The sequence below is a fragment of the Mustela putorius genome, unplaced genomic scaffold (assembly GCF_011764305.1).
Source record: "Mustela putorius furo isolate JIRA1106 unplaced genomic scaffold, ASM1176430v1.1 tig00003962_pilon_pilon_pilon, whole genome shotgun sequence".
Taxonomy (NCBI): domain Eukaryota; kingdom Metazoa; phylum Chordata; class Mammalia; order Carnivora; family Mustelidae; genus Mustela; species Mustela putorius.
The window spans coordinates 14,670,001-14,692,198 of NW_025422106.1; the positions used below are offsets into that span (position 1 = coordinate 14,670,001).

The 22,198-nt window shown below is 44.8% G+C and overlaps 2 protein-coding genes across 10 annotated transcripts in view; both read left to right on the forward strand.

The window, feature by feature from the left end:
* The window catches only part of GGNBP2 (gametogenetin binding protein 2), a 31,454-nt gene extending 19,738 nt beyond the window's left edge, over positions 1-11,716 (forward strand). For 3 of the 5 annotated variants that reach the window (XM_004747225.3, XM_004747228.3, XM_045070304.1), the window contains 8 exons: positions 2,146-2,355; positions 3,402-3,576; positions 4,935-5,129; positions 6,941-7,088; positions 8,071-8,196; positions 8,278-8,426; positions 9,562-9,810; positions 11,071-11,716. In XM_004747225.3, coding sequence (XP_004747282.1) covers positions 2,146-2,355; positions 3,402-3,576; positions 4,935-5,129; positions 6,941-7,088; positions 8,071-8,196; positions 8,278-8,426; positions 9,562-9,810; positions 11,071-11,274 — 1,456 coding nt within the window. In that variant the 3' untranslated portion in view covers positions 11,275-11,716. The remainder of the gene's footprint in view (positions 1-2,145; positions 2,356-3,401; positions 3,577-4,934; positions 5,130-6,940; positions 7,089-8,070; positions 8,197-8,277; positions 8,427-9,561; positions 9,811-11,070) is intronic. The other 2 variants (XM_004747226.3, XM_004747229.3) reach the window with 1 other exon arrangement.
* A 153-nt stretch (positions 11,717-11,869) lies between these two features.
* DHRS11 (dehydrogenase/reductase 11) lies at positions 11,870-21,619 on the forward strand. Of its 5 annotated transcripts, none has more exons than XR_001178601.2 (7): positions 11,870-13,977; positions 16,375-16,584; positions 19,303-19,397; positions 19,788-19,917; positions 20,484-20,595; positions 20,797-20,862; positions 20,986-21,619. XR_001178601.2 is itself a non-coding variant. In XM_045070306.1 (7 exons), the coding sequence occupies exons 1-7, from the start codon at positions 13,789-13,791 to the stop codon at positions 21,025-21,027; spliced, it is 825 nt and encodes a 274-aa protein (XP_044926241.1). In that variant the 5' UTR covers positions 11,870-13,788; the 3' UTR covers positions 21,028-21,619. The 5 variants fall into 5 exon arrangements, 2 of the variants coding, with proteins under 2 accessions (XP_044926241.1, XP_044926240.1); XR_001178602.2 differs by having other exon boundaries at positions 20,516-20,595; XM_045070306.1 differs by having other exon boundaries at positions 20,503-20,595.
* The last annotated feature ends 579 nt before the right edge of the window (positions 21,620-22,198 follow it).

A 22,198-nucleotide genomic window follows, 5' to 3' on the forward strand; every position in this document is an offset into this window, starting at 1 on the left:
CTGCAATGAACGTGAGTGTGCGGATATCTTTTTGAGATCCTGTTTTCAGTTCTTTAGGATATATACCTAAAAATGGGATTGCTGGATCATAACGATAGTTCTGTTTTTAAATTTTTTTAGGAAATGCCATACTCTTTGCCATTATTGGCAGCACTATTTTACAGTTTCAGCAACACCAGTATCAAGGGTTCCAGTCTCTCTACATCTTTGCCAGCACATGTTGTTTTCTATTTTTTTTTTAATAGTGGCTATGCTAAATGTATATAAAGTAGTATCCAGTGGTTTTGATTTACATTTTCCTGAAGATTAGGAAATCATCACCTATTCAGTGCATGAAATTTTTCTTCCAGTGTTTTCTTCTGGGAGTTTTGTAGTTTCATGTTTTACTCTTTAGGTCTTTAGTCCATTTTGTGTTAATTTTTGCATATTCTGTGTTTTTTGAAGCATTAGTGCATCAGTGATTTAACTTGTCAGCATTATTGCTTGTGTTTACTAATTGGGCTTAGGGACTCTATATTAACATGTATTCATTTCAAGAAACAAATGTGTGAATCAACTAATATGTGGCAGTATAAGGGTAAATAAAGTAAGAAGTGTAAATTGCAAATATAGGAAGATAGAGGAAGGCTGAATTCTAGTTATGGGAATTGCAGAAGGCATCTTTAAAGATGGACATGATTTAGGCAGATGGAAAAGGATGCGGAAAGGGGTGGGGAGGAAGCAGAAGAAACAAGACTTTGAAGTAGGGACATAATCTGTTATGTTCACGGTAGTCCATTGTCCGTATGGTATGTGTTCAGGATCAGGGTAAATTGTCTAGGGGGAATTGGAAAGAAGACCTGTAAGAGATGTAAGAAAGATGTAAGAAAAAATTGATACCAGTTGGCTCCACCCTAAAAGAGGACCTAAGAAGAAGTTGGAGGTTAACTGAGGTTTTCTTCCTGGGTGACTGTATGAATGGTGATGTTCTTAATAGTTTTGTAAGGGAACATTCATGTTGCCCTTGGTTTTGGAGAGGAAGTTAAAACATGTTACCTATTATACATCTGTGATGTCTCCCATTTTACAGTATGGGTTTAGCCCTCAGGCAAGGGCAGAAGACTTGAACAAGAGCTGTAGAGGTAAGAGGTATACCTGTTGGCTGAAGCCATTGTAACAGAAGAGGCCAGCTAGGGAGATGAATGAATATAAAGAGATTAAAATTTCCTCATTCCGCCACAGCTGATCTTCTCAGAGATGCAGTTATTAATTTTATCTTTTTTTTATCAGACTTAAGTTCTTTCTTGTTTCAGGAAATCAAAGCTAAAGAAACAAGGTTCTGTTTTTCTTTCTGATTGAATAATATTTGGTTTCTAAAATAAAATGTCATCATCCTCTATGTTCACATTCTTTTTTTTCTCTTCTACACTTTTGTAACTGAAATTTAGACTACATTTCTATGTATATGTTATCGGGCGCTTGGGTGGCTCAGGGGTTAAGCCGCTGCCTTCGGCTCAGGTCATGATCTCAGGGTCCTGGGGTCGAGTCCCGCATCGGACTCTCTGCTCAGTGGGGAGCCTGCTTTCTCCTCTCTCTGTCTGCCTCTCTGCCTAGTTGTGATCTCTCTCTGTCAAATAAATAAATAAAATCTTAAAAAAAAATTTAAAATCTATGTATATGTTATCAATATTATGATTATATATTGAGAAACATGCGTTTTTTTAAAAGAAATTTGACTTTTGGGAATTACTAGTAAACTAAAACTACATGTGCCACTTTCTTGCCCCTACCCTCTTTCTTATGTTTAACTAGTAAGATATTAAAATGTCGTAGCAACATTTGGATTCAGGTTTACGGAATGAAGGTGGCACAACTGTTTTTAGAGGTTGAAAGGAGTGGGATTCTTGAGTCACTTGTTTGTGGCTTCTTGTTTTCATGTGTCTGTCTCATTTAAGAATCATTTATTTGCAAATGGAGATCTAGCTATACTGTAATCCCTAAATTTGTATTTCTCTTATATGTGTATGTTTTAAATGTGTGTCTGGAGGATTTTTTTTTTTAATGCTCCACATGGTAGGGGAGTGTCATTGTCTAGTACACTGTTAACGAGTTTCATGAAATAATTATGCAGCTAGTTCTTAATTTTGAAGTTTTTCTTTTCAACAGGTTTTGCACTGATTGCAAAAATAAAGTCCTCCGAGCATACAACATCCTTATTGGTGAACTTGATTGCAGCAAAGAGAAGGGCTACTGTGCTGCACTTTATGAAGGCTTGCGGTGCTGTCCACATGAACGGCACATACACGTTTGCTGTGAAACAGACTTCATTGCACATCTCTTGGGTCGTGCTGAGCCAGAGTTCGCAGGAGGGTATGAGTATGTAATTTGCTAGAATGGGCTATCTAGCGCTTTGCTTCATTTTATTACTGAAAGTTTATTTCCATCACCTTTTGCCTCAGTACATATGATATATGTATAAATTAAAGTGTGCCTTTGAAGATTCTGCTTTCTTTAAAGTATGCATTTGACTGAGTAAAAATAGGGAGAAAGTGTTGTGTGGTGTACATTTCAGTCCTCTGCTCCTTGTTGCTTGAAGTAGATAGGCTTTTTTTTTTTTGCTTTCATTATTATAGATTATCATTTTCATCAGAAAATGATTAGAAGGGATTTACCCTCTCCATCCATGCATTTCCATGTTTAAATTTTGTTCATAATGATGGTTTTTGCATAGGAAGAAAGGTCTTTGCGGCAAGGGGTTAAATACTTTATTGAGTGTAATTCATGAACTGTGTATATTATTACTGAATTGTATAAGAACCTAAAATTTTATCTCTGGCTTTGTCATGAAAATAATATCCGAGAAAGGTGTTCTAGAATAAATTGAATCCATTTTCCTTTGTGTTTTGTGTATCAGCTCTCATTTGAGTGCCTACTTTCTGCTAGCCATTTAGAACATGAAGACTTACAACTGAAATTCCGTGAACACTTCTACTGAAGACTAGCCTGGAGGGCTTTTGTCCATGATTGAATCACGTTGGCATTTCTCCATTCCCCCTCAAAAAAAAAGAAACAAAGCAAGTAGGCATTTGTTAAAATTGGAAGGTGAAAGGAGCTGTCATGCCTACCTGTGAGCTGGACACATATATAACTTCTCTGTGCCACAAAATAATCTCTCTTCAGGGCCAGTTCCTGAATTATCTTATTTTTAGCAATATTAGGACTGATTCTGCTTGCATGTGTATTTCTTATTGGTTATATACATGTGTGCTTCTATGTTTATATGTATATTGAATTTGAATGTATAACTGGCTTATTACATATGCAAATTGTGTTTTAAAACCTGAACTTGAAGTTTATCTGTCTCTTAGTGTTTCAGTAAAGGGTATTAGGAATTATTATGTATGATTTATTCTCCTTTACAGGCGAAGAGAAAGGCATGCTAAGACAATAGATATAGCTCAAGAGGAAGTTCTGACCTGCTTGGGAATTCATCTTTATGAAAGACTGCATCGAATCTGGCAAAAACTACGAGCAGAGGAGCAAACATGGCAGATGCTTTTCTATCTTGGTGTTGATGCTTTACGCAAGAGTTTTGAGGTAAAAACAGTGGGCTGCTTCAGTGTCTAAGATTGCTTAGTCACATTATTAGACTGAATGTTAATATTAAGCTGCCAGTCTGATTTTACCTCAGAGGCCTGTGATCCAGTCATAGTGTCATGTATCTGAAGGCGTTCAGGGAGGGGAATTGGAATTTAGAAGAGGTTTGTGGATTTTTCTTTGTTTTTCAGTCCTCTTATTCTGCCAGCTTTGGTTTTTAGACTTTCAGAGTAGAAAACTGAAGTTTATGATTATTTAGCAAGATGTTGCTATCAAATATATCTAATGGAAAGTTAAAAAAGCAACCCCAAAATAAGCAACAAAATTAGAAACTTTTTTTTTTTTTTTTACAGATTTTATTTATTTATTTGACAGACAGAGATCACAAGTAGGAAGAGAGGCAGGCAGAGGGAGAGGAGGAAGCAGGCTCCCTGCTGAGCAGAGAGCCCGATGCGGGGCTCGATCCCAGGACCCTGGGATCACAACCCGAGCTGAAGGCAGAGGCCCCAACCCACTGAGCCACCCAGGCGCCCCCAAAATTAGAAACTTTTAATGAGTCTCAGCTTGCCTGCCGATGTCCAGTAGCTTCTTTATATTGCTGGTATTGGGTTTAGTGCTTATGATTTGGTAACTTTTTTGAGGGGGGAGTTCTACACTGTCAGCACATAAAATATTGGCTAGTGAACATTTTGTTACATTCTAGGGCATGTTCTTAACCCTAACTGGGTCACAGATCCCTTTTGAGAATACTATGAAAGCTATAAACCCTTTTTTCAGAAGCACATCCATGAGCTTTAAACATTGTTCTGGGGAGTCTGAGGAGATTTGTACTGGTTCTTGGTGAACACATTCCTGTTTCCTTTTCTTTCTGTATGTTTGTGACTTCAGAAACTAGATCATCTAATCAGGTTAAATAGTCTTCTCATTGTGTGAAGAAATGAATATTTACTCTGCTGTGTTAAAAATTTTGGAATTTGAAACTAGAATATTGCCAGTTTGGAATAAGAGTGTGTGTAAGTCTGCCTTTCCTGTTGGGATTCATGGTATATTCACTTGCTATGGATTTTAAGATATCGTCATTTAAAGTATTAAAATTGAAGATTCTTTGTGGGGATGCCCTGTAAAATTGCAACATGAATTACCTGTCTGTGTGTGGTATCATTTAAAATTAGCAAGTGAGGGGCATCTGGGTGGCTTGGTCAGTTGAAGGTCTGACTCGTGATTTCAGCTAAGGTCTTCTCACTCAGGGTCATGAGTTAAAACCCTGAGTTCAAAAAATCGAATTAGCAAATGAGAATTTCCATGGAAAATACAGGAAGTTCTGAACAATATTTATTCTCAATTTTGTTTTTTAATAGATGACTGTGGAAAAAGTACAGGGTATTAGCCGATTAGAACAACTTTGTGAAGAATTTTCAGAGGAGGAACGAGTAAGAGAACTCAAGCAAGAAAAGAAACGCCAAAAACGGAAGAATAGACGAAAAAATAAATGTGTATGTGATATTCCTACTCCCTTACAAGCAGCAGATGAAAAGGAAGTAAGCCAAGAGAAGGTAATATTCCATAATTTTGACTCATTATTATGTAGTATTGCTTTTTGCTAGATTTTGGCATTTTTACCATGCTTTTCCAGAATGTGACGAGCTGCAACTTGTATATTGGCTTTTTTCCTACTATAATTGGTAAAAGCCAAAATTTTTAATGTCATGTATTCTTTTTATAATATTCAGTAGTTATCTTTGTACCCGATCTTAGTGTGTTGTTAGATCAAATGGGGAAATTAACTCCATGCATGACCTAGAGCAGTTCTTTTTGGTCTCAGGACCCCTTTGAATTCTTAAAAATTACAGGGCCCAATGTGCTTTTTGTTTATATGGATTATACTTAACCAAAATTCACTGTATTAGAAATTAAAATGGAGAAATTTAAAATTATTTTTAAAAATAAGCCCTTCTATTATGTTAACATGAATAATATTTTTTTTAAATGTCCCACCCCCACTCCCCCCAAAAAAGGAAGTGAGAAGAGTGGCATTATTTTATATTTTTGCAGATCTTTTTAATATTTGGTTTAAAAGGAATTAGATGGATTCTCAGATCTGCTTCTGCATTTAGTCTGTTTCCATATGTTGCTTGGTTGAAGCATATGAAGAAAGTCTGGTCTCAGAAAAGGGAGGAATATTTTAATATAAACTTTTTCAGATAGTTGTGGCTGTTCTTCTTTAGCATTACAACTCAACAAGAGGTAGTGTCTTAAAGATTAGTTATGATACAGAACCTGGCACCTATCAGTGACCTTTTCATAACATAGTTAAGTTAAAGTCCATTAGTCAGTCTTGCATTTTGAATAGATCTTTTACTCATGCATGAAATTGGTCATTTGAAAGATATAGATATACTGAGTTACGCAGATCTTGCCAGGTACTGATATTTCTTTACATAATATCACATAATCATGTTAAAAGCACTACTGATCTCATTAGAAAGATCTTTAAGTAGTGGGACACTTCAAGCTTATTGTGCTTATTTATATAAGTTTTCAAAATTCTGATCGTGATTTGAAAGTTTGAATTTTTAATCACTGACCACAAATACGGTCCATTGTTTTCCTTGAGGTGATGGGCTGACTTCATTTTTTGAGAAAATGTCTTTTTAAGTGTCTAAGTCTGAATAACCACAGTTTGTCTCTCATTGTTTGAAGCAGAATTGATGTTCCAGGATAAAAAAAACACCTGGTTTAGTTCATAACTTGAACAGTTGCTCAACTGCTCTTCCTTGAGAAGACCATTGTACTTTGGTATGCAGCAAGAGTGCTTTAATTAAAGCATACTTCCTCTTTGTCACATACACTATTAAAAAGGTATATACTCATGAATTGATACTTAATAAAAATATTTTAATGTCTTCATCAAAGACATTATTGAGTATCCACTTATTGATTTCCTAAGCGTGCTTTGTCAAGTAAGGAATATAGTAATCATTAGTACACTTTGATTGCTACTGCTTTTATTTGTGCTAAGTACTAGCAACTTTTCCCCACCATTGCTTTTGTGCCATCAGTGTGTCAATACAGTGGAAAATAGCAAGTCACATCTTATATCTGGATGAAAATAGTTTTGACCTAGGGAATCAGCAGACTGCACTTTGAGAACTACTTTCCTAGACTTTCCTGATACCATTAACTCTTAATTTGCTTTTAGTTGTTTCATACTCTTTATTAGTGGTTTAGTGATTTTTTTCATGAGAATAATTTTTTCAATTGTTAACCTCCTAGCTCCTGTCTAATTGGTTGATGTTAAGGAAATTAAAATGTATCCATTATGAAGGTAAGATTTTTTACTATCTCTTAATATTGATCCTTAAAGGAAACAGACTTCATAGAAAACAGCTGCAAAGCCTGTGGCAGCACTGAAGATGGTAATGGTTGTGTAGAAGTCATTGTTACCAATGAAAATACATCCTGTACCTGTCCTAGCAGCGGCAATCTCTTGGGGTCCCCTAAAATAAAGAAAGGTAACCAGATACAGTTTTGTTTTTTTCTTTTTAAGATTTTTATTTTTTTATTTTAGAGCACGAGTGAGTGGGGTGGGGGGGGAGAGAATATCCAGCAGACTACGTGCGAGAGTGGAGCCTTATGTGGGACTTGATCACACAATTCTGACTCTGAGATCATGTTGACTCTGAGATCATGTCGAGAGAGAAAACTAAGAGTCTGATGCTCAAGTGACTGTACAATGCCTCTTTTTTCTTTTTTATGTAGATTCCACGCCCAGCGTGGAGCTCCAACATGGGGCTTGAACTCAAGACCCTGAGATCCAGACCTAAGCTGAGATCAAGAGTCAGGCACTCAACCAACTGAGCCACCCAGGGGCCTCTACAGTTTTTTGTTTTTTAAGATTTTATTTGACAGAGAGGAGAAGCAGACTCCGTGCTGGGCAGAGATCGCAATGTGGGGCTCAATCCTAGGACCCCAGGATCATGACCTGAGCCAAAGGCAGATGCTTAACCAACTGAGCCACCCAGGTTTCCCCCTACCCCAGTATTCTTTCTTTCTTTTTTCTTTTTTTCAAATGTAAATGGGACACCTGGCTGGCTCAGTCGGTAAAACATACAACTCTTGGTCTTGGGCTCATGAGTTCAAGCCCTACGTTGGGGATAGAGATTACTTTAAAAAACAAACAAACAAACAAACAAAGCAAAACTTGAAAAATAAAATAGATATAAGAAGTTTTAGAGAAAAAAAAAGTTTTAGAGATCCTGTAACTTAGACACTTAATATTTCCTTTTTCTTGGAGTGCCTGGATGGCTCAGTCAGTTATTTTCTGATGAAAACAAAAAACTGTAAGCTCCTAATCATGTTTTTGTTACTTAATTCACTCTCTGTTTTCAGTAAGCCATCAATTTTGAAATTTTTCTGTAGTTTCCAGTTGGTTCACTCTTTGTGTAATGTGTTTATTGGTATCTTAATTGTAACTCTGAACTGATTGATTCGCAGGCTTATCACCACACTGTAATGGTAGTGATTGTGGATATTCATCTAGCATGGAAGGGAGTGAAACAGGTTCTCGGGAGGGTTCGGATGTTGCCTGCACTGAAGGCATTTGTAATCATGATGAACACGGTAGGTTCAGATGAGCTTCCCAATTATTTCTACTACATGGCTGATTAAAGCACATGAATAAGAGATTATGGATTTCTACAGGTGACGACTCTTGTGTTCATCACTGTGAAGACAAAGAGGATGATGGTGATAGTTGTGTTGAATGTTGGGCAAATTCTGAAGAGAACAACACCAAAGGAAAAAATAAAAAAAAGAAAAAGAAAAGCAAGATGTTGAAATGTGATGAACATGTAAGTTAAAATTCTTAAACCTTTGCTGTTGAGAGGAGAGCAACCGATTTTCCTTGGAGTGGCAAGTCTGAAGCTTAGTTGCTGGTATTTATTATTATTTGAGAATGAGTACCTTTAGAATGCAATTCCCAGGGTGCCTGGGTGGCTCAGTGAGTTAAGCCTTTGCCTCCGGCTCAGGTGATGATCTCAGGGTCCTGGGATTGAGCCCTACATCTGGCTCTCTGCTCAGCAGGGAGCCTGCTTCCCCCTCTCTCTGTCTGCTGTTCTGCCTACTTGTGATTTCTCTCTCTAATAAATAAATAAAATACTAAAAAAAAAAAAAAGATTGCAGTTCCCATCAGTTGCTCATCTTGTGAGTTTTGTATGCATGTGTGTCTGATGTGGTCATTTGACCAGCAATCCATTTGAGTCATAAATCCAGTTCATTCTTTTCATAATACTTGTATGTATGTATGAATGAGAGAGAGCAAGAGCACAAGTGAGGGGCAGAGGGAGAGGGAGAAGCAGGTTCCCCGCAAAGCAGGGAGCATGATGAGGGGCCTGATCGCAGATCTCCAGGACAAAGACCTGAGCTGAAGGCAGACAATTAACCAAAAGAGCCAGCCAGACACCCCATTTTTTGTAATGCTTTTAAATGAGTTAGCTCTGTAATCTTGAGCAGTTTGCTGGATGTTAGTTGTCCCATCTGTAAGGAAAGACAGTCCCTATCAGATTAAGTTCCGAGAAGATGAAATGAGATAGATGGTATTAATGGGATAGCATAGCATCTGGTATGTAGTAAGCACCTACTGAATGCCACCTGCTGCTGTTACTCCCCATTCCTTCTAAAAAGTTAACACACTATTAGTTAATGCACCTTCCCCCCGCCTTATTTATTTATTTATTTTTAAGATTTTATTTATTTGACAGATCACAAGTAGGCAGAAAGGCAGGCAGAGGAGTTGGGGAGCAGGCTCCCTGCTGAGCAGAGAGCCCAATGTGGGACTTGATCCCAGGGCCCTGGGATCATGACCTGAGCTGAAGGCAGAGGCTTATCCCACTGAGCCACCCAGGCGCCCCTTTCCCCCTTTATTTAAAGAGTAATTGCTGTAATTTCCTCTCTTTTTACCTGAGACATCCTTTGCTGTGGTTCCAGATCCAAAAGCTTGGAAGCTGTATTACAGATCCAGGTAATCGAGAGACCTCAGGAAATACCGTGCACACAGTGTTTCACCGAGACAAGACCAAAGATGCACATCCTGAAAGCTGTTGCAGTTCTGAAAAGGGTGGGCAGCCACTGCCTTGGTTTGAGCATAGGAAAAACGTACCACAGTTTGCAGAATCCACAGAACCGTCATTTGGTCCTGATTCCGGAAAAGGTGCCAAGAGCTTAGTTGAACTCCTTGTAAGTAAGGATATCTTAACTGTGAATAACTGCTCATGGGGTGCAGAAGAGGAGGGCGCAATATTTGAGAATTTGAAGTTGGGACTGGGTGGGGGAGCTTTTAAGAAATTAAGGGCAGTCTTTTGGGTTTTTTTTTTGTGTGTGTGTGACTTCATTTCTGCTCTTCCCCTCAACGAGTTATGCAACTGCTCTAGAGCACATTTTCTTGTCCTCTTTTGTCTCTGAAGATAGGAGAGAATAGTTGAGAGAGGGGAATAGAGTTAGCATCATGTCCAGGAATCTGCCTCCTTGGAGAAAGTTATTTGTAAGCAAACTGCCTTTCTGAGTGTCAGTTTATTATGGCCTGCCTTCCAGACCAGGAAAATATGTAGAATCTGAACTAGAGCCCACTCTTCTAGGTTACTTCCTTTCAGTTTATATAGGATAAAGGCATAACTGAACTTGGAAAATCTTTTATACAGACTTCACATCTTGATACTTCAGATGAATTATGCCTGATTATGAGCAACCCAGTACATAGTGTGGAGCTTGGAGGAGGGGAAGAAAAGAGAAGGGTGTTATGTCTTCAGTATAGTAGTTCGGCTCCTAATGGAACCAGATTCTATAGAACAGGGTTTTTTTGTTTGTTTGTTTTTACATGGTGGTTAAATTTCATAAGTTTTAAAAAGGTTATATTTTACTTAATTTGTAGAGATAAAAGTTTCAACATAGGACCAGATGGTTAAAAACCAGATCAGTCTGGTTATTTAAAATTTAGTAACTAGTTGTAACCATCTCTAGTTAGTAATTTTTTTTTTAAGGATTTTATTTATTTATTTGATGGAGATCACAAGTAGATGGGGTGGGGGGAGCAGGCTCCCTGCTGAATGGAGAGCCCAATGCAGGGTTCAATCCCAGGATGCCCTGGGATAATGACGCGAGCCGAAGGCAGAGGCTTTAACCCACTGGGCCACCCAGGTGCCCCTAGTCAGTCATTTTTTAAGACAAAGACATGTCGGTAGTCTGTCAGGCTCATAGGTGTTCCAGGACAAATTATAGATCCAGAGTTTCAAACTGAGTTGAGTTGGATTTTATTCTTATTAGTACTTTCTAAGACAGAATGACATGATGCTTGTTCTGTAAACAATCCAATCAGAGACTTTATGTGACTAAATTGAAATTAAAAGGCTAGACTGCCTTAATTTTTAGCTGTCCTCCATCAGCATAGTATTTGGCATTCCTAAAATAAGTCATGATCTTAACTACTGCTTTAATTTGCAGGATGAGTCTGAATGTACTTCAGATGAGGAAATCTTTATCTCACAAGATGAAATACAGTCATTTATGGCTAATAACCAGTCTTTCTACAGCAATAGAGAACAATACCGACAGCATCTGAAGGAGAAATTTAATAAATACTGCCGCTTAAATGATCACAAGAGGCCCATTTGTAGTGGCTGGTTGACAACGGCTGGAGCAAATTAAATAAATAAAATAGCTCTGTCTTTCAATGAAACACTCAAGATGACTACTGCGCCTTCTCTTTCAAAAAACTCTTAATTTAGTGACTTATGGCAAAATTTTATCTTAAATCAATGTGATTCTTTCTTGTTTTGGGAGACGGTGGAGGTAACCTCATTAGTTTGTTCTTTCTTCAGGCTTGTGTCTTTAGTTGCGTGGCTGCGCAGGCCTGCCATATGATTTAAGCCATCTCTCTTCATTAAATGTTTCTCTTCCTGTGAGACTTACTAAAGCAACTTAGTGGCAAAAAGTAATGTTGTACTTATACTTCTGTACAGAAATGACAATGAGCTGAATATATGGTTTTACAAAGTAGACATCCACTTGAGAAATGTTTGGATGTAATGTTAAAGCGCAATGTGCAAAATTTAAAATAAAGAATATTTATTAATACGCATAGTAAAAATTGGTGTACATGTTTCTACTTAATGTGTGGCAGTATTTTAATATTTGCCACTTTTGAACTCGGTACTTGGCCACTGTTTATATCAGATGAACTGCTAATGAGGATAGAGATACAGATTGTTGAGGACAAAATTCTTCCCTTGACCAGAGTTGACAGCCAAAAAAGCAGTTTTCAGTCTTGTGTTTTGAAAGAATAAATTTGCTGCGATAGCTTTAAATAAGCATCTTTCTCATGACATTAATTGCTATTATTAAAAATTCCCTGATACCTAACATAAAGCACCTTAAATTCAGAGATTCATATTGAACTAGAAGAATGGAAACAGAACTTGGCAGAATTTCCACCAAGGGTTGCCTGAGAAGGAATTACTGTAGCGTGTAGACATGGGACTAGAAGGCTGCACCCAGAGCTAACCACATTGCAGTGTGTAAGTGCATGCTCCTTTTCTGGTTTCCAACAATAAAGTCACTATGGCTTTACAGTTTACTGCTTCCACAGCTGTCTGTGTGTAATGAAGGAGAGAAATTCCCCCAGGACTAGCATTTGGCTGCCATTTAAAAAAAATGGTTGAGTCCCTAGTTCAGTAAACACATGTGCTTAGAGCTTTGTGTCTGCATGTTGATAATACTTGGTGGGTAGCAGGCAAAGAGTGGCACAGTACCTCTCTGTGCAGTGGGGTTGGAGTCAATTTTATGGGCTCTCTACCATTTAATCAGATTTCAGGTGGGCAACAGCAAAAACTTAGATTTAATTTTTATAGATGGTGGCATTTCTTTGATACACCCCCTTGGTTGCCATTTCAAATCTAAGTGTTGTGTAGGGGTGGGGCTGAAGTAATATGAGACTCTCTGACTTCTTCACTTTCATCCGGGAATCCAGAAAAAATGACTAAGGATCTCCCACAGCCCCAGGGTCCAAGCCCAAACCTCTCTCCGCCATCTTTGCAGTCTAGTTTTCTCTTGAGATTGCTGAAAGCAAGGGCTGGTTTTATTTTATCTTAATCTTTATTCTTGGGCCAAGCACATGAGTACTTGGTGAATGAATAAACCAGCCACATTTACTGCTTATACTATTGCTTGCAGTGGCAGGATTCCTTAGGCAGAGGTGTTTTTTCTTTGGAAGGATGGCTATATTAAGAATGCAGAGGTAAGGAAGGCAGTTTCCAGAGCTTTGATGGAACATCCTCAGTAGTTAGAGAGCAAAGTGAACACCCTCTGAGCACAACCAATAGCCCAAGAAGAGACAAAGGGGAGAATGAAATGAAGGCAGATTAGGAGGAGCGCATTCCCTGGCCTAGGACTGGACAGTTTAAAGTCCATGCTTCACCCTTTTCTGTCTCGTATAGTCATTTATAAAATAAAAACTAATTAGTATCTCATAGGGCTGCTGTGTATATTTGCTAATATATTTAAATTGTTCATAAATGCCCATTACACAGTGCTCAATAAATATTAGCTATTGCCTTAATCTCTGGTATACATAGTGATCATTTATTTCACTGGGAGTGGGAGCGCCTAGGACAGTTGGAGACAGTAGGCCAGTAAACGTGTACTTGGGAGTATTTCCACTATTAACTTTGCGTTCTCATTCTGGCAACGGCGAGGGATCAGGTAGGGTTGAGAGTCTCTGAACGTACCTGGGCTGTGATAGCGTAGACATTCCTCCTTTCCTGGGCTGAACCCTTCCCATCAGCCACCGGGGGCGCTGGAGTCACCTTAAGTGTGCGGCCTGGGGCCTGGAGCAAGCCCCGGCTAAAACCTCGGTTTTTCTGCCCCTATGGGAAGCAAGACCTTAAGGTCCCGGGACCTTCCCGCGCCGCCGGGCGCCGCGGGAGACGTGGCTTCCCACTTAACTCCAGGCTGGGGGCGGGGTTGGCCAGGCCGCGGACGTCACCGGCTGGATGTGGCGGGTCGCGGGAGAGCGGAGGGTGGAGCCCCAGCCCCGGGCCCAGCGGAATGGAGGCGGGTTCGGGCGCGGCTCGGAGCGAGGTAGAGCGGCTGCTGTAGCTACCTCGGCGGTGATCGAAGAGCGGCCGAGCCCCTGGGACCCGTGGCGGAGGCTCCGCGATCCAAATGTCCGGCTCGCGGAGCGAGGTGGGCGCACGGCTCGGGGCCACCGCCACGGCTGGCATGGAGCGGTGGCGGGACCGGCTGGCATTGGTGACGGGAGCTTCGGGGGGCATCGGCGCGGCTGTGGCCCGGGCCCTGGTCCAGCAGGGACTGAAGGTAGTGGGCTGTGCCCGCACCATGGGCAACATCGAGGTAAGTCCCCGCCGGGGAGAGGGTCGTTCTGGGAGGCGTCGTTTCCGTCGCGGTAGGGTCTGAGCGGGGGTCTTTCCTTGCCCACCACCCCAAGGCCATTTGCAACGGGATCAGAGTGGGAGGGAGGGATACCTAGTAGGACAGGCCTCTCCCTTCCCATTTATTTAGAAAGTCCCGTCTTTTAAGGAGCCCCTACCTACTCCTAACAGCCTCTACTCCCGTGTACCAAATCTCTGAATACCTGGCATCTTTCTCCCTATCTGCCTGCTCCGGTAGGCTGAGGAAACGGGAAGCCAAGGAGAAGGAAAGGAAGCTCTCTGGTCGCAGGGGCTAAATTGGCTACTGGTTGTTTCCTCTAGTCCCCAGACCTGACCCACAAAGTAGAGCAAAGTGGCTCTTTTTTTTTTTTTTTTTTTTTACCCAGGACTGAGGGTGGGGATGGGGTGGGAATGGAGCTTCTCCGAAGAGACTTGCCCTCTCCTCACCCCCAAATTTGAGGATTAACCCTTACTCAGGGGGATATTTACAGATAGACTTTTCTCCAATTTCACTGTCCTAGGTGGGACTGAGTAGGTGAAATAGGGCAAGGAATATGTGAGCCGTGAGGGGACAAAGTAGTGTGGAACTGGAACTCCTGGTTTTTCTCTTAACCTGGGGTTAGGAGCCCCAAGATGTGAGTGACAAGAGCTCAGAGAAAAATGAAATCAAGTTGGCCATGTTGTTACCGGAAGGAAGAAGATGAGAAATTTCCATCAGGGTCATCTTTAGATTTGTTCCTAGCAGGACTCACTCTCTGGGTTTGGGTCAGTGCTTAGCTGAAGGTGTGGGAGTGAGCACTACCTTCACCATTGCTCAGAGTCCCTGCGGAAGGAGGCCTTGGGTGGGGACAGAGGGAGAAGGTGTACTGGAAGGAGGACTGTCTCCTCCCCTGCTGCTGACCAAAGGTACACTTTATAGCTAGCTGCCTAGATAGTCCCAAGGTCACTCAGCCATACCACTGCCCTACTCTACCCCTCCCTTTCTCTTAATATGAGGATCTCAGGGCCCAGGCCCTGCCTTGGAGCCTAGATGAGCAGACCAGGACTTAGACTGCTGGATTCCTTAATTCTAAAGCCCTGCTGCCTTCTCTTCCTCCTCCCCCACTCCAAACTAGCCTGGAAGGGGGGTGGGGGGGGCTAATCTCCAAGGGGATCCCAGGCTGCTCACCAGCCTCAGGGTGACTCCTTTAATGAGGGGGACATGCCTGTGCTGTGAGGGGATAGACATGGATTCGGGTCATTTCTGAGGATAAATGAGGGCAGGTGGGACAATGAGAAGGCAGTGACAGGGAGCACTATGTCCCCAGGCCCTCCAATTTGGCTTTCCTGTGGGGATTTGAGTCCGGAGACGGGAGGGAGAAGTTGTATGCCAGGGGAAGGGAGAATCCCAGGCTTCCTTAGTTTGCTTTTATTGATGGATACTGAAACAGAGTTTGAGTTCTGGCCTCCGACAGAGAGAAGCCCTATCTCCTGAGGTGACTGTGAGTAGGTGAAAGGGGGGTCAAGGGAGCCTTCTAGTCCCAGAGGACCATACCTTTTGAACTCTAGCAAAGTGAAAGCAGAAAAGAATCTCTAGGTCACCTGATCCAGCCCTTTATTCCCATCTCGATTTGGGGAGGAAGGGGTTCGAGGCCAGGGCAGTTGGCCCAGCTGCCCTTCCTCTACAGCACCTCCTACCCCCAACTCTCTTCTTCCCACACAGGTACAGTCACCTTCACGAGGCTCAGGCACCCAGCCACTGGCCTCCAAGGCCACATAGCTTGGTTTCTTCCTGCTTCTGAATGACCCCATCCCTCACAGCCACCTCCTAGTGGCTCTGCTTCCTCTAGTCTGTCTCTCGGCTCCTCAGTGTGCTGAGGTCCCTGTTGATACACTTGGGCTGCTCAAGGTCACCTGCCACCTGACTTGCCTCATTATATCCCCCCAAATTTTAGGGTAGAGGATGGTACCATGTGGGACAGAGGAAAAGATCTGTCTCAACTTCCTCCCCTTTCCTAGAGGTAGGGCTAGGGGAGACTGGCAGTTGGGCCCAGCTTGAAAGCCAACAGGCTGCACTCTGGACGGAGGGGGACAGCTCAGACCTAGGCCTTCTGGGAGCAACTAGAGGAGGGAATGGAGAGGAAAGAATCCCCAATAACTCGGTTTATCAGGATATTGCTCCATTGACGATCTCAACTCCCCTGGGTGCCCCTCACTCTGGGGGACTTTAAAGAGGACAATTAGTTCCAACATCTGTGTGGCTGGAAGGTGGCTGCCAGAGGATCAAGTTGTCTGAGTGGTGACAGCAGAGGAAGGTTGTCTTGGACGGGAAGATGGAGTGAGCAGCTCACCGCAGTTAGCCCCCTGTTGGGTTTCATAGGAGCTGGCTGCTGAATGTAAGAGTGCAGGCTATCCTGGGACTTTGATCCCCCACAGATGTGACCTATCCAGCGAGGAGGACATCCTCTCCATGTTCTCAGCCGTCCGCTCTCAGCACAGTTGTGTGGACATCTGCATCAACAATGCTGGCTTGGCCCGGCCCGACACCCTGCTCTCAGGCAGTACCAGTGGCTGGAAGGACATGTTCAATGTAAGAGCTGCAGGCCTGGAGAGAGGAGCTGGGGGTAGGATGGGAGCCGGGGCTCTGTGAACCAGAGGGCTACTCGGGGCGGGAGGGGTGGTATCTAGTGCGAGGGAGTTTCAGGTTCCTACCTGGGGCACCTTGACTCCCCCATCTTGCTTCTTTCCCTACCAAAGGCAGAGGGAGTGGAGGAGTAGCATATCTTTTCTGTTCTTTTTCCCTTTGAGCCCCTTAAAGGAGCAGTTTTTAAAGTCCAGGCTGATTTCCTCCTACTGGAAGAAAGGCTTAGGGAAGAGAAGTGTTTATTGGATGCCCTCTTGTGTCAGTACCATGCTAAGTGCTTGGGAACATGGTCTTCCAGGAAGCAAAGGAGCCAAAAGATAGGAGACGAGGTTCTCGCCCAGCCCTGCCAGTCACTGTATGGCTTCTGGCCTCTATGAGCTGCAGTCCTGTTGCGTTTAATTGGGGTGAACACACCTATACCATCAATATCTAGGGCCCCAAACTCCATTTATCCTGGGGCTGGGTAAATATGTAAATGAGTGAGGTGGGTCAGGTGGAGTCTGCAGTAAATGGGGGAGCATATGGCCAAGTACAAGGGTAGCTGCTGATGTCCAGCATCGCCGCAGCAGTGCGGTGTGGGGCTAGTGGGACCAGATCCTAGGGTTTTTATAGGACGTCCTGCCCCTCCCATTTTCCAAAACCTCAGCTTCCTAAAGGGGAGGATTTTTTCCTTAATAAAGATTTTTTATTTATTCATTTGAGAGAGACCGAGTGAGCAAGAGCATGAGCAGAGCAGGGAGGACAGGGGGAGAGGGAGAAGCCGGCTCCCTGCTGAGCAGAGAGCCTGATGTGGGGCTTGATCCCAGGATCCTGAGATCATAACCCAAGCTGAAGGCAGACACCTAACCAACTGAGCCACCCAGGTGCCCTAGGGCAAGGATTTCTGTCTGGTTTATTCTCTGTTTTGTAGCCTCAGCCCATAATAGATATTCAGTAGATACTCAGTAGATATTTTTTGAGTGAATGAAACCTTCCAGCACATGTTGGGAGTGAAAATAATTATTTATTTTTATTTATTTAAAAAAAATTTTTTTAAATTTCGTATGGACCAAACATAGTTTTCAGGACATGGGTTTTTCAACCTGTAGACAATATTAAGGGGCAATATTAGGGTAAAAAAGTATTCTGAGAAGTTGAAAGCAGTGTGTGCATGGGGACACATCTTTTCATGCAGTTGATTTAGCATCTAAAAGGTGCGTCAGCCTGGAAATGAACAATGAAAATTGGAACAATGAGCAGTGAAAATGAGGGACACCTGGGTGGCTCAGTGGGTCAAAGCCTCTGCCTTCCATTCAGGTCATGATGCCAGGGTCCTGGGATCAAGCCCCGCGTTGGGCTCTTTGCTCAGCGGGGAGCCTGTTTTCTCCTCTTTCTCTGCCTGCCTCTCTGCCTACTTGTGATCTCTGTCTGTCAAATAAATAAATAAAATCTTTTTAAAAAAATGAGCTGTGAAAATGAGGCCTTCTGAGAGATCTGAGTTGTGGTCCTCACCTGCAGGAAGTAGGTCTCTAAACCTGGACCTTAACTTCCACATCTGTAAAATGAGAGACTTACATCAAAACCTTAAGACCCTTTCAGCTTCAACATTATATAAACCTGTTAGGATTGTCTTCCAAGACATCTCTACCCCCACCCCACCAGACTTCAGAGAATCACTACCCCCGGTCCAGGGAACATGTTTCTCCCACTCTGTGTGTCCTCATGGTTGAGTCCTCTGCAGAAACATACATTACTCAGAGGCCCAGAAACAGGGCTGAAAGCCTCTCGTGAAGCAGGTTCATGCTGGGAGTGATCTGTCCCAATGCCCGGCTCTGATACCTTACCTGATGTCCTGGCTGGTCTTGTTCCTTCTCAGGAGGAGAGACATGAGGACCTGCTGAAAGCTTGTCCTCATGGGGGGAGAGGGGACACTTGGCAGGAGCTTCAGGCCTTTGTTTCATGAAGGGTAGGGATTTGGGTCACTTCTGGCAGAAGCCATGGAAGACAGAAAGCCCCCATATGCTTGGGGGGGCCCCTTGCCGTCCTGTGACCAAGGACCCCAACCCCTAAAAAACCTCTGTGCCGAGTCTGTTTTGAGATGGAACAGAGGGTAAAGGAAGGTGCAAAAGGAAGGAAGGTCAGGTCTTCTCTTGCTGGAGTCGCAGGGGAGGGGACAGGAAGGGAGCAGAGAGGGTCCTCAGTAGGGTGGGGAGAGCCTAGGGTCTGTGCCTAAGGACAGAGATTTTTACAGGATCTTAGGAAGGATTGTAGGCTTTTTAAAGAGAGCAGGGCCAGGGACATAGACCCAGAGAAGAGTAGGGCGTTTGGGGAGGAAAAGGAGCTGGTTCTCTAAGGCAGATATTCTACTGTTTGCAGAGGAGACAGCCAAGACAGGGAGGTTTCTGGGGTCGTGCATGGGTTTGGGGGTTTCCATTCCTGTTTACAGAAACTGGAGGGAGAGAAGGTCACCTTGGGAGAGGAGCTGCACTGCGGTCAGCTGGGGCTGGTGGCTTTAGGGGGAGAAAGGTACCCTGGAGCCATTGGTGGTCTCTGATAGGCCCTGGACACTGTTCTGGAATGCCACTCCCCTGGGCGGGAGGTGCTCTGCGGCTCTATTACCTGCTCAGATGGGCCCAATTGAGATGGAGATGCTGGAGATGCCCCATTGCCCTCCCTGGCCTGCAGGTGAACGTGCTGGGCCTCAGCATCTGCGCCCAGGAGGCCTACCAGTCCATGAAGGAGCGCAAGGTGGATGACGGGCATATCATTAACATCAACAGGTGAGGCAGGTGGCCAAGGGCTAATGCTCAGATCACCACTCAGCCACTGAGCCAGCTGATCTGCTGCAGCTCATCTGACCTCTTTGGGTGTCAGTTTCATGGGTGGTAAAGTAGGGACTGAATACCTGGTTAACAGCCAAATGGCACAGTTACGGGAAGGGACAGAATAGGGTATATCGAGTGCTGGCCCCTCGCTGGCCTTCCAGGGAGCACAGGGCTGGCAAGAGCGGCTGGCACCCCAGAAGCTACCATAGCGGGCCCCCAGGGTGGCCTCCAGCGGGAGTCCCGGGCAGGCTTCCGTGTGGCATCCCAGTGGCGGGGCTGCCTGACGCAGCAGCAGGGGCCTTGGTTGCCATCAGCGGCTTCACTCTCTTCTCTCCCTCCACCCAGCATGTATGGTCACCAAGTGTCACCCCACTCCGTGATCCATTTCTATAGTGCTACCAAGTATGCCGTCACCGCGCTGACAGAGGGACTGAGGCAAGAGCTTCGGGAGGCCCAGACCCACATCCGAGCCACGGTGAGGGCACGGCCCAGCCCTGCTGGGGACAGGGTGGGCGCAGGCCCTCCCCACCCTGCATGCATGCTGTTGGGGTGCACTGCTTGGACTGTGAGGGGCACAGTGCTGTGCTGCTGCTTGCATGACCCTGCCCAGTCCTTGCCTATGAGCGCGGCGGGGGCTGACCGGAAGGGAACACAGTGGGGGAGACTGAGGGAGGAGAGTAAGGGGCATGGGAAAGCATGGCTGGCAACCCAGACTCTGAGCTCTTTCCTCGAAGGCCACAGGACCCTGGGCAGCTCACTCAGCCCCTCCAAGCCTCAGCCTTCTCACTCGTAAAATGGAGACAATGACCCCTACCTGGCTATGATGTTTTAAGGGATACTGTCGTAAAACCCTTAACCTGATATGGGGTCTGTGGGTGGCAGGTGTCACTGTGATCATCACAGCTTGGGGAGGACAAGGTGGCTGCTGGACATCGGGTAGCCATCTTGGGGAAGGAGGGGGCCCGGCTGTCTCCATCCTGCCCTCCCCAAGGCCTGGCTTCTGACTGGATGGAGGTGGGGCTCGGCTTGGCCTCTGAGCAGGTCCTCTCTGTTGGTGCAATGCATCTCTCCAGAAGTGGTGGAGACACAGTTCGCCTTCAAACTCCACGACAAGGACCCTGAGAAGGCAGCTGCTACCTATGAACGCATAAAGGTGGGCCCTCTGTCTGGGACGGATGAGCCACTCACTCCCTCCATAAAGGCAGAGGGAACCCTGGCCTTCAGAGCACACCCTTCTAGCCAGCCTGTCATCCCTCCCAGAGGGCTGGGTTGGGGGTGAACACGCTGGAAAGGATGTCAGGGGTGGGAGGTCCCTTCTGCTTTCACATTACCCCTTTGCTCCGGTGCTTTCCAGTGTCTCAAGCCTGAGGATGTGGCCGAGGCTGTCCTCTATGTCCTTAGCACCCCTCCACACGTCCAGGTGAGTCTGGTCTTGACTGCCCCCACCCTGGAAGAGCCTCGCCATCTCAGAGGAGGACAGCAGGGAGGCCTGAGGGGGTGGGGAGAACGTCCTGGCTGCCTTAAGCCTTGTGCCTTCCAACAGATTGGAGACATCCAGATGAGGCCCATGGAGCAGGTGATCTAGTTTCCTGTGGGGCGCTCTGCCTTCCCTCCCTGCCCCTTACAGCTTGGCTCCTGCCTCTGGATTTTAGGTGTTGATTTCTGGACTCCGGGATTCCGTTTCCTCTCCCCACCCCACCAGGGCCTAGAAAACTCGAAGTTTTTATATCTTATCAAATTGTTCCCATCACAAATATGAACAGTGAGCTGGGGAGAGGAGGTGGTGTCCCTGATTATTTTACCTGTTAACTCATTCTCGATCCCCTTCTTATGCTCCGTGGCCTTTGTTTGCTCTCTTCCGTCTCTTCCTTTTGATCTGGGGAAGGGATTGTGGCCAAAAGTGGGGCTTCCCCCTGACCCTCAGCAGGAAGGTGGCAGAGAGAAGCCCTCACCTTCTATGGGAGTGGCTATCCAAAGCTCCAGCCTTCCTCCTCTCCTGGCCCTACTGCTCCCACCGCCCCCTTCACTTCCCCCATCCCAGTTCTCCAGCCCAGTCTTGGCTTCTTGGCTCCCACCGGGGTGATCACTCCACACTGTCTATGGCAGCTGAATACCCGGGCCTGCCTCCCAAGTGGATTTCACTGTGAGAATTAAAAAAGAAAAATTGCAACAACCTACCTTGGCTTCTGGAGTGTCTTTCAGTTCTTCCTCCTTGTCTGTGATTGGGGGCTGTTGTGCCTCAGAATTTCTTCCAGGTGAGTGGGAGGTTGGGTGGATTTGGGGCATCACTCCTGGAATGTGGATTATCTTAGGTAGCAGACGTGGGTTTGGGTTGGGTCTTGAAAATGGGTAGGAGTTGGCCAGCCAGGAAAGGGGACAACAGTGGAGACCAGGGTAGGAGTCTGACTGAGCAGGCAGTGTTGTGGGAACCACACGGAACAGACACACTGCGTGGGTGAGACGGGGCTGGAAAGGAAGCTCCTGTCGGGATCAGCCAAGTGCCCAGCAAGGAGACTACCCGTGACCCCTGGGCTTATCAGCTGGCGTGGGACAGGCACAGAGCTGTCACTTAGAGAATCGGCCGCCACGGGATAGGAAGCTACTGCTGGGATCCCGCTGATGGATGCTGAGGGTTTGACAGGGCAGTGGAGAGGCTGAGATGCAGAAGTTTCTAAGGAAAATCACCAACACCCGGGCGGTGGGCTGGATGTGGGGAGGGAGTCACTCCCAGTGATCTCATTGAACACCTGGCCTTG